Genomic DNA, 14562 nt, shown 5'->3' on the forward strand with positions numbered 1-14562 from the left:
AAGAAAAGTTATTAGAAAAACAATTGACAAAAATATAACAAAATAAGAAAACATATATATAAAATTATATGTGTATATGTGTGTATATTGAATGATGTTTTATAGACACAAAGTATCATGCATATAAATTTCACCTTTTTTCTTCTACAAACTGGAGTCTCTGAGTTTCTGTATTCTAAATAACATATACTATATGCTAAAATGCAATATACTAGCAACACTAGTATAGCATATACTAGTATAGGGAGCAGTTATTAAATGTGGTTTCCTGCTTCCATTGCCACCACAAATGCTCCAACACAACTCAAAATATCCAAAATAGACAAAGATCCTTGATTGTGTTCCATAAGTGAAGCTTTGCTGCCCCCTGTGGTTCAATCCAAGCGTAACATGCCTGCTGAGAAGATGACTGTGTGTCTGCAGGTCACTTTGTTCCTGACTGAAAGTCTTTCTTGCCATGCTGTGTCCACCCGGAGCGCGACGACCTTCTGTGAGGCAACCTCCTTGTTAAAGGAGTCCATTTCAACGCTCAAATCAAAGCCTCTTTATGGATTTTACCTCCAGGGGGAGAGGTGGGGGGCTCGCTGGGTCCTTGGCAATTTTACCTGAGGAAGAAGCTAAAAGGATCCGAGTCTCCTGAGGGAGAGCTGATGGATGCGAGAGGCCGGGCCGCGCTCCTCAAGACCCGAGCCGGGATGGTCCTGTGCCAAGCTGGAGAGGAGACAGGTGGAGCATGCTGGGAAAAAATACAAGATGGAAGCCGCCAGGGGAGCTTGTTTTCAGGTACAAACATTCCCAACGCTTTAAACAGGCACGCCAAGAAAAATATTGTAGAAATCCTCCAGAAGAGTGGAAGTTGTTTGTTAATGTTGTTCATTAGCATATCATTAGCATACAGGTCAGTGAGGTATTTTATTCACTCTAGGGGGGGAAACCCAGAACGTGTACAAGTACGTTCCAATGGAAAAGCCTTCTCTAGGCTCTTGTCCCAGAGAAATTATGAAGCATTAAACAGTTGAGCAACTTTGCTGTGTCCGTAATCACAGATTTGATGTCCAAATGTTGTAACATTGCTTATGGAACCCAAACCCTAACCCGTAAAGAAACCCTAAACCGTAGCCCAAGCAATAACTCCCCGAATTTATGGACGCTGTAACCCAAATACAAGTGGAGGAACCTATATTGTAATTGTGCTAACATTCTTATGACTTCTTCTTCATAACTTCAACACCATAATATTGCCCACTGTCCACTAGAGGGCACCATTTACCAAAGAATAGCTTCTATTCAACAGATCCTGAATGGTTTTTAGCAAGTTTAACACTAAAAAAAAAAGGAATTCTCGAAGACATTCTCTTTGTTTCTTCAGCTTTAAATGAAGCTAAAGTTATTTATTGAACTAGCTGACAAGCTGTCACAAAGTACAAGATGAACATGTTAATCAGAATAAAAGACCAAAAGGACAATAATATAAAAAAATAAATAGTTGCCAGTGTGTTGGTCGAGTAAGTGAAGAGGAGGATCAGCTGGTCCCTTTTGTGAGTACCGGCACCACTTGTCAATGTTTGACAAGAATAGAATGAACTGGAATGCATAAGGTTACACAAACAGACCCCCCTCAAGCCCTCTTTCGATGCACCTTCGCCTCACGCCAAAAAACAACATTGTCCCCTCACGTGTTGTTTTTGCACATTGAGATGATACTTTCATTTGTTTCTACAGATGTACGTACAATTCAAGGTACAAATTCTTCCTTTACAAAGACAACATTTGATCTGCTTAATATTGTGGTTGTAGTGGCGAGACCAATGCAAACCACTACCCCAAGAATGCACACATTGTTGGACTAATAGTGTGCCTCATGTTGCGGTGGGGGCTGAGCATGTGTACTATGGATGGTTCAGGACTAGGTTAGTTGAAAGAGGAGTTGGCTGAGTCGTTTCTGTTTAAAAGGAAGCAACGAGAGCACCAAAGTGACTAGGAGTTAAAACATCTAATAAAAGTCCCATAAGAAGCATCCATATTATAAGAGGCAACTACCGGATAAATATATGACTCATCTCACTCATTAAGCCAATATTACGAACATTAAATGTTTAGCAACTTTCAGCCTGAATTCACAATTTTAACTTGTAAATATTTGAATTTGTAAGTCCGCCAGTCCCAAATCAACGCAAAGCAATGGTAAATTTGTCAATACTGCACTTGCTTGTGAGTTCCCAGTTGAGCAGAACCCATCAAAGTTTTGGGTAATCCCGCTAACTGTATGTTTGCTACCATTCCTATTAAAACACAGCTACTGGTGGACTAAGACTTTGCACAGCAACTGAAAGAGTACCTTTAGCACTAAAACCCAAAAGTGTTGTTCCCTCACAAAGGAGGACTTAGCCAGGTGATGTTTGGCGGGCTCGATGCTCCCTTTTGTGGCGGTTCAGCTAATGCTAAGTTGCTACATGCATCAACAAAAGGACTAACATTAAAGACGTGACACAAACCAGAGGGTTTTTCAGTGGTTTTAACCTTTTCTGTTCTGTTGGGCTTGTGAAACCACTGCTTAAAATAAAAAAAAACATTAATGACCCAGAATCAGTCACATGACTACCGTCCATCAGTCAGACACTTGCACCCGTTTGTAAAGGCAGCACCCGACTCCTGATTGATGGTCTCCTTGACCTCCAAAGGCAGCGAATCAAAGAGGTGGTCCTCCACGATGAGGCAGCTGCGTCGCAGGTGGGAGCACTGACCCAGCTGGGCTGGGAGTCGGTCCAGGCAGTTCCCCTTCACTTCCAGGTGGCTGAGCTGCGCCAGCTGGCCAATCTTCTCCGGAATGGAAGTGATGCAATTGTGGCTGAGACACAGTGTCCTCAGTTTGGTGCACTTGAAGAGCTGCTTGGGAACCACTTCCACTTTATTCCCCGTGATGGCGAAATGTTGGAGGTTCTGCAAAAAGCCCACCTCTAGAGGTATGGTGGCGATGGAGTTGTGGCTGACGTCCAGGTGCCTCAGCTTGAGAAGGGTGAACAAAGATGTGGGCAGACATTCCAGCTTGTTGTGAGACAGAAAGAGCAACTCCAGGTTCTTGACGTGGCTGATGGAGATTGGAATGGAGATGATCTTATTGTGCCACAGCTTGAGGCATGTCAACCGCTTCAAGTGCTGGAAGCTGATGACCTCTTCAATGGTCCGGATGTGGTTGGACTTTAGATCCAGCTCCTGTAGGTTGGTCAGACTGAAGATGGCATGTGGGATGCGCTCCAGCTCGCAATTGTGAAGCTCCAGCTCAGCCAGGTTGATCATCTTCTTTAGACTATTGAGCACCAGCAGCTTGGTGCCGTCATTGTGGACCACCAGCTTGAGGAGATGTGGCGAAAGATCTGTGATGTTGGTGGGGATCTTTGTGAGGTTGCTTTTCAGATGGAGAACTTTTAGGTGCCTCAGGTCCCGCAGAGACTCCAGTCCAATCATTTTATTGTTCTCCGAGTTGAGATTCCCCACCAGGTAGAGTTCCCTTAAATTCTTCAACAGGTACAACCAGCTGGGAATCTCAGCAACATCTGTGAACTTTACATGAAGGCACCTCAGGTGATCCCGAAGGAAAATAAAAGCAGTCTGCTCCACTTTGGCAGGACAATGGTAGAAATGGAGCTCCTGGAGGTTTATCATTTGTGAGATCTTGGCCGTGATCCTGGCGTCAGGGATTAACTCCAGTTTGAGAATTTCCAAATCTGTGAGATCAAAAACAGCGTCTGGCACTCCTGACAGCATGAAGAGATGGAGTTCCAGCTTTTCTTGAACGTTGCGAGTCACATGCTGCCGAAGCTTCTCAAAAGTCCACTCATGGTTCAGGCTGATCTCTCTGAGTTTGTTCTCGCTAACTTCTGAGAGGAACACACCAAAGCGTTTGGAATATAGCTGGTCATACTGATCCACCATGTGTAGCAGGAAAGCAAAGTCATTCTTCACATCTGGAATGTCACTGAAGCTGCTCTCCTCTCTCACTTTCTCAAATGAGTACTCCTTCAGCGGACGCCGGAAAAGCCAGAAGAGTGTGTAAATGCAGATGATGCCATAGACGCATATGAGGGCGATGTAGCTCACCAGCAGCTTTTTCAGCATGAAGGCCATGTTGTGTGTGCAGTGGAACCTCTTGTATCCTGTCAGGTGCTTAATCTCAGGCTCGCACACGTGATGGAAGTCAATAGAGGCCACAAAGGTCATGGTGTAGCACAGGATCAGGATGAACTTCACTGTCTTGATGACCGTCTGAATGGCATACAGGCGGTAGATCAAGTCACTGTCCTCCACGTGTGCACGGAACTTCCTGACCTTCTCAAAGAGCGCCTTGGCTTGCTCGCCATCTTTCTTGTCCAGTATTGTCATGGCAGGCACCTCGCTGACAAGCTTCTCGGCAGAGAAGGTGACGCCGGACTTGGTCAGCATGGGAGCTGACTGGTTGGGACTGCCCTCCTCGCTGCTGGTGGAGAGATGCTTTAGGAAGGTGGAGGTCCCTGCCAGCCTCTGCTTGTTCTCCTCAGAGTCCTCGCACGCCGTCTCAGACAGCGCTTTCGTAGTCCAAGGCGACTCAAAGCATTTGCCCAATATGGACACAAAATGTTCTATCTTGGAGCTGGTCCTTGGATATTTGAACCAGAAGTTGCTGCTGACCATCAGTATCAAAGTGTGGATAAGAGCGAGGTAAGGGAAGTATTTGGAATACCACGGAAGGGCGACATGGTAGCACATCTGGTTGACAAAAACATATTGCTGAAAGTCCAACTTGGTTCTGATTCCGGCGGGGGGGAGTTGCTGCGGGAGTGGAACTGTCGGATCAACTCTGTCCGGAGACCTCCTGGCCATGAGAGGCGCCGCCTGCTCCCCCATTGCACTCTCCTTACTCCACAGCCGGTCAGCTGCCTCTGTTGGTTGAGGACTCAGGAATTCGCCGGCTTCATCCAGAGCTGGGTCCAGAACGGGGAGACAGACCACTTGATCCCGTGTCAGCTGCATGGTGCCGGCAAATATTGCCAGCATCAGCATGACAATGCCAAGATAGTCCATAAAGACGTCCCACCATGGCTTCAGGATGCGGTACGTTGGCTGGATGTCATTCAGGGAAGCGACTTCAGTGAGGGTGAACATTCCTTCAACACAAAAGAGTCAAACACAATTAAGCTGCTGTTGATTCACAGAGGAATATCCATATACCATATTCTCTAATGGGAGCGACCATATAAGGAAAAGGTAAGGCACATGTGACTCGCCATTCTACTTGACCACATGATGCAACTCTTTTCAACTAAGCCACCGTCACACAATTTTGAGGCTCATTAACCAGGAAATACAAGCTAGTCCGGTTGTTACAGGTTAAGAAAGGTTATCCGAACATGTTTGGTGAGTCATGTAAAACACAAACACCACTTTTGTTTTTGTTTTAATATTTTAACCAGCATGAACACTTGCTAACAAGCCTGCACATGTTGACTGTAAATAAAGCTGGCAGCTAGCTTAAATATACACATTCTTTCCATGAAGGCGTTATAATACATGAGCTGTATGAATAACATTTAGTATGGGTATTATTACAGCTAGCTTAACAAATGTATTACAACTCCACCCATTTTTGGGGGTGTTTATGCCAACAGCTGCATAGCATTGGTAATTGACAACATAATTTTTAAAGTTTCTGGCATGGTTAATAGGTTAACCTAATTATTTTTTTAATGCTCAAATTGAATATTGTTAGTGTTGATATACATGCATTTTAAAATTTCGTTTTCCAAAAGAAGCTGACAAATAGTAAAACATGTTATTAACGGACTAAGAAGCCAAATTATAGTAATTTAATTTCACTTCTGAGCATTTTATTTTGCAAGACAAAGGAGACCATACAAACATTATGGGAAAAATGTGTTTAATATTCCACTTAGTACAAACTTTAATGTTTGAAGGAGGTCTAAATGATGTATGTTTAGCCGTTTTTATAACAGTTGGACTCATACATGTGTTGTGCATTGTACAGTGCAACGTATTGGCATATGCTTCACTGAATGCTAACAAGCAGAGTAAAAAACACGAGAATTTAGAGTAGATTCAATTAGATTTTGTAAGTTACCGCATATAAAACATTATATAATACAGTACGCGGACACAAGGTGTCTTCAGAGGAGTTGAACAGACGCTGCCAGGGACAATGAGGAAGTAGTTGTCTAATGTCCGTGGTGTCTTTAAACGCCACACGACTGCTTCCGTATTTCTCAGGAAAAAGAATGTTTTATTCCGCAATTCGGTCCAACAATATCAGCAAGGCCATCAATACTATGGAGGTTATAAACCGGGATCATCGCAACCAATTATGTTTACAGTAATATATATATACATAAATATCAATAATAACAAGACGCCCATACGAACCTCCAGCAGGTCTGTTCGACGCGGTCCCGTCTTTAAGTCGACGCCAGCAAAGAAGCACGTCTCTGGTCAACAGCCATGTTTAGTTTGTTCCATTCTTCCTCTTCCAGCTCCTGCCCGTGTGGAGCCGGCTCTAAGCGGCTTAGGCGACTCCCCCCTCCCCGCCCCTAATGGTCCGGTCCTGGCCGGTCCGCCGCCGGTCAGGGGTGGCCGTGGTCTCAGCCTGATAGAAGTTCCTCGGCGTGGTGGTCTTATCTTGGTGGTCCAGCAATGGAGGCAGGTGGAAGAGACGCCAAAAGCCCGCCACACAGCAGCAGCAGCTTGGCTAATCTTAGGGAGTGTGGCGCAATGACAAGACACAGTACACACACACACACGCGCACACACACACACACACACACACCCACACACACACACACGCACAAGATAGGGACCGTCTTACAAGTGCAAAACACAGATAGCGTTCAACAGTCTAAAACCCCCCACTAACTCCACACTTCAACATACTAGCAAATGTTTATTGTGTTTAAAAAAAAAAAAAACAATACAGTTATATAGTGCTTCAATTAAGGGGGCTCAATGTAACATAACACAGGGAAACATGTTGTGGTGCCAGACCTGATCAGAATATGACTTTTTCTAGCAGCTCGAGATTATGACATAATGCACGTATTAATACATTATATTTTCTTCTAAGGCCATTAGCAGTCTTCCACAATCATAAATACATTCAACATGTAGTTTTCTTAATCTAAAAGTCAATTGCAATGATTTGTGGGACATCCACCCATTAGCATACCAGTCACATCATTCTGCACCTGTTAAAACTGGTGATATTTAGAATCAGCCACCAACATTTACCCTCAAAAATTCATCTTCTAATATCCTAAGCACCAAATTCTATGTTCCCCAGTATTACTTACCACAAACAGTCATAGGAAATCATATTGGGCACTTCATTAGGTAACACTAGCTCCAGAAAACCAGTATGAAAATATATATTGTATATATACATATGTAGTTTTCAATAAGTGTTATTACTCTGATTATTGTGGTAGGATTTATATAAACAGGCAAATTTACCATGCATAAACTGGCGACTACACTACATTAACCTGTACTATATTCTGTATTTGTACTTTGGACACCACTTTTTAACAATGTGGTGTTATATGATTTTAAAGTAAATTTACATGTTGCACTTACTTAACAACAAGATAAATTGTATAAGTTGATATTTCCCCTTCTAGCTAGGTAACCAAAATAATAGAAACCCATTTCATGATGATACAGCACAGTCCATGATAGACTTGATAACATGATAAACATCTATGATGTCAATGATGAGTAACTAATGAAATGACCAGTGTGGTTTGACAACTGGTTCTATGGTGAGAAAGGATGGGACGCAGGAATGTTATCTTTGGCATTTTTTCATTGTCTCCAATAACATGAGTTGACATTCTTGGTAACAGGATGCAGCCAGACTACAGAACTCTTAGTTCACACATACAATTTTTGATTTGGTTAAAACAAACTCTAGTCCCTTTGCTCTGCCAGTACAGTTTGTTTTGTCAAGTGTGGACACAGTCCACCAAACCTAGAACCAGACTACACAAGTGAGCCAAGACTGCCTGAGAACACGGGTCTCGTGCATTCACGTTTGGATTTCAGTACTGTGGTCTGGGCCAAAAATTATAGACACTTAGTGGTCACTTTTGTGTGGTCTTGTTAGTGTGCACTCTTTTTATTATTATATTCAGAAAGTTAATGATATGCATAAAGATCATCGTCGATGTTCTACCAGCTGAGATGTAAAGAAGAGGCTATAAATGATATCCATCCATCTTCTTCCGCTTATCCAAGGCCATGTCTCAGGGGCAGTAGCCTAAGTAGAGAAGCCCAGACTTCTCTCTCTTTCATCCAGCTAATTCGTCCAGCTACTCCCAGCGAATCCTGAGGCGTTCCCAGGCCAATTTGGAGACATAGCCTCTATAACGTGTCCTGGGTTTTCCCTGAGGCCTCCTACTGCTCAGACATGCCCTGAACACTTCACCAAAGAGTCGTCTTGGAAGCATCCTGACCAGGTGCCAGAGGCACCTCATCTGGCACCTCATCTGGCTCCTCTCAATGTGCACGAGGAGGTGTTCTACTCAAAGTTCCTCACAGATGACAGTGCTTCTCACCTTACCTCCAAGGGAGAGCCTCGCCACCCTACGAAGGAAAGTCTTTTCAATCACTTGTACCCGCGATCCTGTCCTTACCATTACTACTCAAAGCTTATGACCGTATATCTCATATTAAACCATAATATTGCACGGATTATTATTATATGATCATATAATCAACTATATGTTGTTGATTTAATGATCATATAGCTTCCAACAACTCCTGTGAATGTAATGACCAGCACAACCCTCTTAGTTGAAAAGATCCAGGTAGGTTTAACTAAATATTTAACTTCGGAGCTTACGGTTAAGTCTTGTTTTTTCAAGATTTCCACTCAGTTTTCTGTTGCTGTGTTGCTGTGCATCACATGGTTTTGCTTCAGGATGTGAACGATTAAACGCTGCGACCGGCTATATGGTTTGAGGAGCTAACGATTCTGATTATTTGATAAAGGAATGCTCATTCCTGCGGCAAATACTTCTATTTACCTATCCGTGCTTGGAATTATACAATAATACAATATATAAACATAATAAATAATAATATAATAATTATAATAATATAATACAAACATGTTATTGTTATTCTTATTAAGACATGTTATTCTGTAGACTTTTTTTACAGCATGCTTGGGGATATGATGTGTTATTTTACACATTGTAAAATACTATAAGAATGACACTTTCATATAATTAGCATCTTCATTCTAGAATATAAGATTAATGCCTACACCAACAAAAATGAACCGTTGAATTGAATCGAATGGAACTGTATCAAATCGCATCATTTGGCCACTGCATCGAGTCGATTGTTCTGTTTTTAAAAAATAATGGTTTTGAATCGTATCTTAACCTGTGTATCTAAATTCAAATTGAATCATCCATCAGAAAGAGATTTAGTCACGCTGGCATTTGGACTCTAGTCCTGAGTGAGGCAAGTGTGCACACTGACCACACCAGTGCACCGAAGCACTCGATATGATGATCTGGCAAAATACCCACCATAGAAAGTTTTGGATGCATGGCTCGGCATCACATACGCCATCAAATCAAGGCATGACGTTATTGCATGCTAGTTTGCTTAACAGAGCATTACTTGATCCGCTGACAAAAATACAAATATGTGAACGCAAAACAGACCTCACTAAAATGAACAAGTATCTTTCTAAAGTTTTTGGTCCAGACCAGACTAACTGACTAAGGATGAACACACTTTAAAGACCTATACACAATAGTGCAAGTTGGATGTGTGCTAATGAGATTGTATAACACCACACATTAGACACCGGTGGTGGCAGTAAGGCATTCACTCCGCCTTCATCAGCTCCCTGACATCAGAGGGCAGTGTTTCGAACAGCGCATCCTCCACAATGAGGCCGCTGCGCTTCAAAGTACGACAGAAGCCCAGCTCTGCAGGCAGAACCTCAAAGTGGTTCCCTTTGAGCTCCAAGTGCGTGAGCTGAACGAGGTAGGAAATCTTTGGCGAGAGTATAGACAGAGAGTTCTTGCCCAGCTTGAGTGTCTTCAGCTTCTTACAGAAGAAGAGCTCATCAGGTAGATTCTCAATTTTGTTACAGGCGACAGAAAAGTACTGCAGACTTTGAAGGACTCCGATTTCTGGAGGGATGAACCTGATGTCGTTGTGGCACAGATCCAGATAGCGGAGTTTGTTACACAAGAACAAATGTGAGGGTAGAATCTCAATCTTGTTGTGGCTGAAGTAGAGGCGCTCAAGACTCCCTAGCTTCTTGATATGCTCAGGGATGTACATCACGCCGTTGTACCAAAGCTTAAGGCAGGTGAGTTTGCGGAGATGCTGAAAACTGATGATCTCCTCAATGGAACGGAGGTTGTTCTCCTTTAGGTCAAGCTCCTGCAGGGTGGTCAGGCTAAAGATGGCATGAGGAATGCGCTCCAAGTCACAGCGCACCATCTCCAGCTCGGTCAGGTTGTTCATCTTCTTCAGGTTGTTGAGCATCACCAGTTTGGTGCCATCATTATGCAGATACAGCCGCTGTAGATGGCTGGAGACGTCCACAATGGACTGGGGTATCTTGGTCAAGTTGCTCTTTAGCGAGAGCGTCTTCAGGCACTTCATCTCCCGCAGTGACTCCAGAACAATATTTTTGGAGGCGTCAGGGCAGAGTGATCCTGTGAGATAGAGCTCTTCTAAGTTCCTCAGACCATATAGCCAGCTCGGGAACTCTCTGCTGTCATCAAACTTGATCCGAAGTACTTTGAGGTTCTCTTTGAGAAAGGAGGTCGCTGTGGTGTGCAGCTTGATGGAGCACTGGTAGAGGGACAGTTCCTGGAGGTCTGCCAACTGGGAGACAGAGGCAGGGATGGTCACGTTGTTGATGATCTCCAGTTTGAGCGACTGAAGCTCCGTCAGCTCGAAGACGGTGTCGGGCAGCCCGGGCAGCATGAAGAGCTGCAGCTCAAGTCGGTTGTTGCCGTTGATTTGCAGTCTCTGACGAAGTTTGTCGGCTGTCCATTCATGGTTCAGATTGAGTTGCTTCAGCTTGTTCTCGCTGACTTCAGAGAGGAACACAGCGAATCTTTTTGAGTACAAGGGGTCGTACTGGTCGATCATGTGCAGCATGAAAGCAAAGTCGTTTTTAACATCCGGAATGTCGTTGATGCCCGTTTCCTGGCGGACATACTCAAATGAGTATTCCTTGAGGGAGCGGTAAAACAGCCAGTAGGAGGTGTACAGACTGGTTAATCCATAGACGGCTACCAAGCACAGGTAGCAGTAGGAGAGCTTGGAGAAGAGGTGAGCCATTGTGTGATTGCACTCAAAGTCTTTGTAGCCGGTCATGTCCTGTATCTCCACCTCACAGGGAACTCTGTTCCTCACTTTGTTGACCAGGGAGCTGTTGTACGCGATGATCAGAAGGAACTTAAAGACCTTGAAGACCGTCTGGCGAACATACATTATGTAGAGGATGTCTCCTTCCTCTACATGCAAGCGGAACTTCTTGACTTTCTCAAAAAGAGCTTTGGCTTGTTCGCCCTCTTTTTTATCAAGAGCACTCGCTGAGGGTTTGTCCACGACTATCTTTTCCGGGATGGACCTGAGCGACTGTGTTTTCTCCAAACAGACATCTCCGGGGGATGCGACCATGTTGGATCGGGCAGTCCCGCTCTTTTTATGGTCCTTTTCTTCTGGGTTTTCTCCAGAAACCTCGGACAAAGCCCGGGTGGTCCAGGGAGAGTCAAAGCACTTGCCAAGCATAGAGATAAAGTGCTCTATTTTGGAGCTGGAACCCGGGAATTTGAACCAGAAGTTGCTGCACACCATGAAAATCAACGTGTGTATCAGAACCAAATAAGGAAAGTACTTGGCGTACCAATGCAGGGCCTTCTCATAACACATCTGGTTGATGAAACTGTACTGCTGGAGGTCCAGATCAGTCTTCCGGCCAGTCATCTCTCTTGGCACGGCCGACATGTTGTAATGCATGTGTAACGGCGTCACCTCCACTTCAGTGGTGTTCTCCTGAGATGTTCTGTGTGGGAGGCAGATGATCTTGTCTTGCATTACCTACCGCACAAAGTGAAAACAAGGAGGATTAGCCGTGTTGTTTATGCAGTTTTATCACATGAAACATCTGCTTTAACATTTGACAGAGCAGCCATCCAGCCAAACGCTAGATCTTCAAATTGTAGCCCCGAGTAGTAGTAGATAGTTTAGTCCTGTTTATCCTTCAATTACAATAACCTGTTTCTTTTGGTATTTATTGTATTAAGCCTGATTAAATATCCCTACGGTTGTACAATTTGGAATTTGACCAAAAGTATGGGGTTGAGCAAGAATATTTGCTAAAAAACGCCTCTCTGTTGGTTGATTTATCATTAATTTGATGTTTTACCGTATCAACTGTGTGAAAATGTGTTAACTGCATTTTACAAGTGAAACATGGCTAAATTCTTTTTAACCTTTATAGTTAAGAATGTTAAAATGTGACTTAAAACGTGGCCCATTTTGTCCCACAGCTCATTTTCATTGACCCCTGGCATGTTGTAAAGATAAAAATAAAAAATATTAAAGAGATATTAGCTACGTACTACCATAATGTGTTTTGCCAGATACAGCATAACACAAAATTAAGATGTTTTGTCACTTTTACTTAGTTTTTTGTATGTGGCCTTCAGTGAAAGATTGGGCATCCCTGTCCTAGTAGTACAATTTGCAAACAAGTGACTACAGTATTCAGCATGCCAGTGTGTAGCACACGTGTTTAATGTACTCAATCAGTAATAACAGCCATGTGTTCACCGGTGTAGAAAAAAAATACAAGCAGCTGGGGTAAAGAATGGGTAAAAAAAACAGGAAGTGGGTGCTCTCGGTCAACAGTAGCTGACTTGAAGTGCAGACTAGTTAAGATCCCCAACAGTGCGTTCATTAGTAGCTAAAAATGACTTTGGTCCCAAGTTTATGCTAAAAATAACAAGAAAACGCTGTCGCATACACAGAAGAAGGTCAAGCATCCGCAGTTTGAAGGAGGAGGAGGATGTCGACGCAAAGGAGCTGGGCGGGGGGAATTTTCCACTGAGTGCTGAATGCCTCCTTTGCTGCCACGTCCAGGTTGTAAAACTAGGAGGGAATTCAACTAATCTACCCGCTGAAAAGGCGGGAACACTCCCGTGGTCACCTGACCTACTATTAGAATTGCTTTCTTACTGGACACTGACCTGAAGGGTGCATCCGAACACTCCTATCATGAGCATGATGACGGACAGGTAGTCTGTGAACACGTCCCACCAGGGCTTCAGGACTCGGAAGGCTGGCTGTTGCTCCGAGAACTGACGGAATTCCATCACAGGAATCATGATGCCTGCAAGGGACAGATGACAACACTGATGTGAGCACAAAAGTCCACATCTCCAGCCTAATGCTATCTAAGGCCAGGTCACCAGACTACTCTCGGCCAGTCCACCGCTAATAAAGCTATAGTAGGTGAGTTGCGGTTGCCATGGTAACAACACAGTGGCTGATGAGCTATGCCTCAAAGAATTCTTTAAACTATTGGTACAAAGTGTTTCATCTCTCTCATGATCCCTCCAAACATCCTTACTAAGCATTAATAGATAATAGTACTACAAAAAACGACTTCTTGAGCCCTCCACTTTGTATCAAGTACTTGGAAAAATCCCATTCTCCCGGATGAGTAGGCCATTGAGCGGTCCGCGTCCTTGTCCCTTCCTGACAGGAAATGTGCCTCAATCCCACATATCCAAAAACAGACATGTTTGGAACACACCCAGGGCGTTAGGACAAAAAAGCCCTGTGTCCTTCAGGGAAGGAAGCTTCCTGCAGTGCAGAAATTAAACAACAAACTAATGGCTCACACTTTTGCAGACTTTCCTCCAAAATAGATGTGGACACAAAAAGCAGTAGTAGAAATCAATATTAGATTTAGGATGCTGCAGTGTTAGTGAAAACTAAAACTGATGACTCCAGTGTTCCAAACACAGTCACCTCAGTGGGAGGAGTTATTGCCACAACGATAATGATGCTGACGACGATAGGCTTACCTGTTTTATGGATGTCTTATGGATGTATCTGCTGCAGCTCCTCTCTCCTGGCACAAGCGATGTGGTTCGGTATCATCATCGATGATGATGATGATGCAGAGGTTCTGCCCATCGGTCCGCCCGCCTCCATGCCGGAGTTCGCTCAGAGCGTGCGGGCGTGGACTGGCTTGGAAACCCGAGCCTTGATCCGGCGGGAAGTTGTCATCCGTGCAACACCAGCGGGTGTCATTGTGACGTGTGACGTCATCATTGCTGCTTTACTGGGGGGAATCAGAGATTTAGGGTGCAAAAAATAACAAAACGGTTACTACTGTGCTCTTATTTATAACCGTGCACATTTATTAATTGTTTCGGTAAAAACTGCAATGCGTGGTGAAAAATCTAACTCCAATTAAATTAACCACAAACCATGTCATTATGTTGTGTAGTCTCTATACTGTCATTT

At 43.8% G+C, this 14562-nt stretch overlaps 2 protein-coding genes and 1 long non-coding RNA gene across 3 annotated transcripts; 1 reads left to right on the plus strand and 2 right to left on the minus strand.

Annotated features, from left to right (window-relative positions):
* Window positions 1-423: 423 nt before the first annotated feature.
* LOC131129991 (uncharacterized) lies at window positions 424-6796 on the plus strand. The gene is made up of 3 exons (XR_013627294.1): window positions 424-490; window positions 565-783; window positions 6519-6796. It is a non-coding gene; the product is annotated as an uncharacterized LOC131129991 (long non-coding RNA).
* On the minus strand, window positions 1352-6790 carry lrrc8db (leucine rich repeat containing 8 VRAC subunit Db). Its single transcript, XM_058073991.2, has 2 exons — window positions 6412-6790; window positions 1352-5141 (listed from the first exon to the last, which is right to left on the minus strand). The coding sequence occupies exon 2, from the start codon at window positions 5137-5139 to the stop codon at window positions 2599-2601; it is 2541 nt and encodes an 846-aa protein (XP_057929974.2). The 5' UTR covers window positions 5140-5141; window positions 6412-6790; the 3' UTR covers window positions 1352-2598.
* A 2397-nt stretch (window positions 6797-9193) lies between the features above and the next one.
* lrrc8c (leucine rich repeat containing 8 VRAC subunit C) lies at window positions 9194-14367 on the minus strand. Its single transcript, XM_078790215.1, has 3 exons — window positions 14118-14367; window positions 13275-13417; window positions 9194-12123 (listed from the first exon to the last, which is right to left on the minus strand). The coding sequence occupies exons 2-3, from the start codon at window positions 13410-13412 to the stop codon at window positions 9883-9885; spliced, it is 2379 nt and encodes a 792-aa protein (XP_078646341.1). The 5' UTR covers window positions 13413-13417; window positions 14118-14367; the 3' UTR covers window positions 9194-9882.
* Between the last annotated feature and the right edge of the window lie 195 nt (window positions 14368-14562).

Source organism: Doryrhamphus excisus, linkage group LG4, assembly GCF_037039965.1.
Source record: "Doryrhamphus excisus strain RoL-2023G ecotype Guam linkage group LG4, RoL_Dexc_Guam_v1.1, whole genome shotgun sequence".
In the NCBI taxonomy this organism is placed as follows: Eukaryota; Metazoa; Chordata; class Actinopteri; order Syngnathiformes; family Syngnathidae; genus Doryrhamphus; species Doryrhamphus excisus.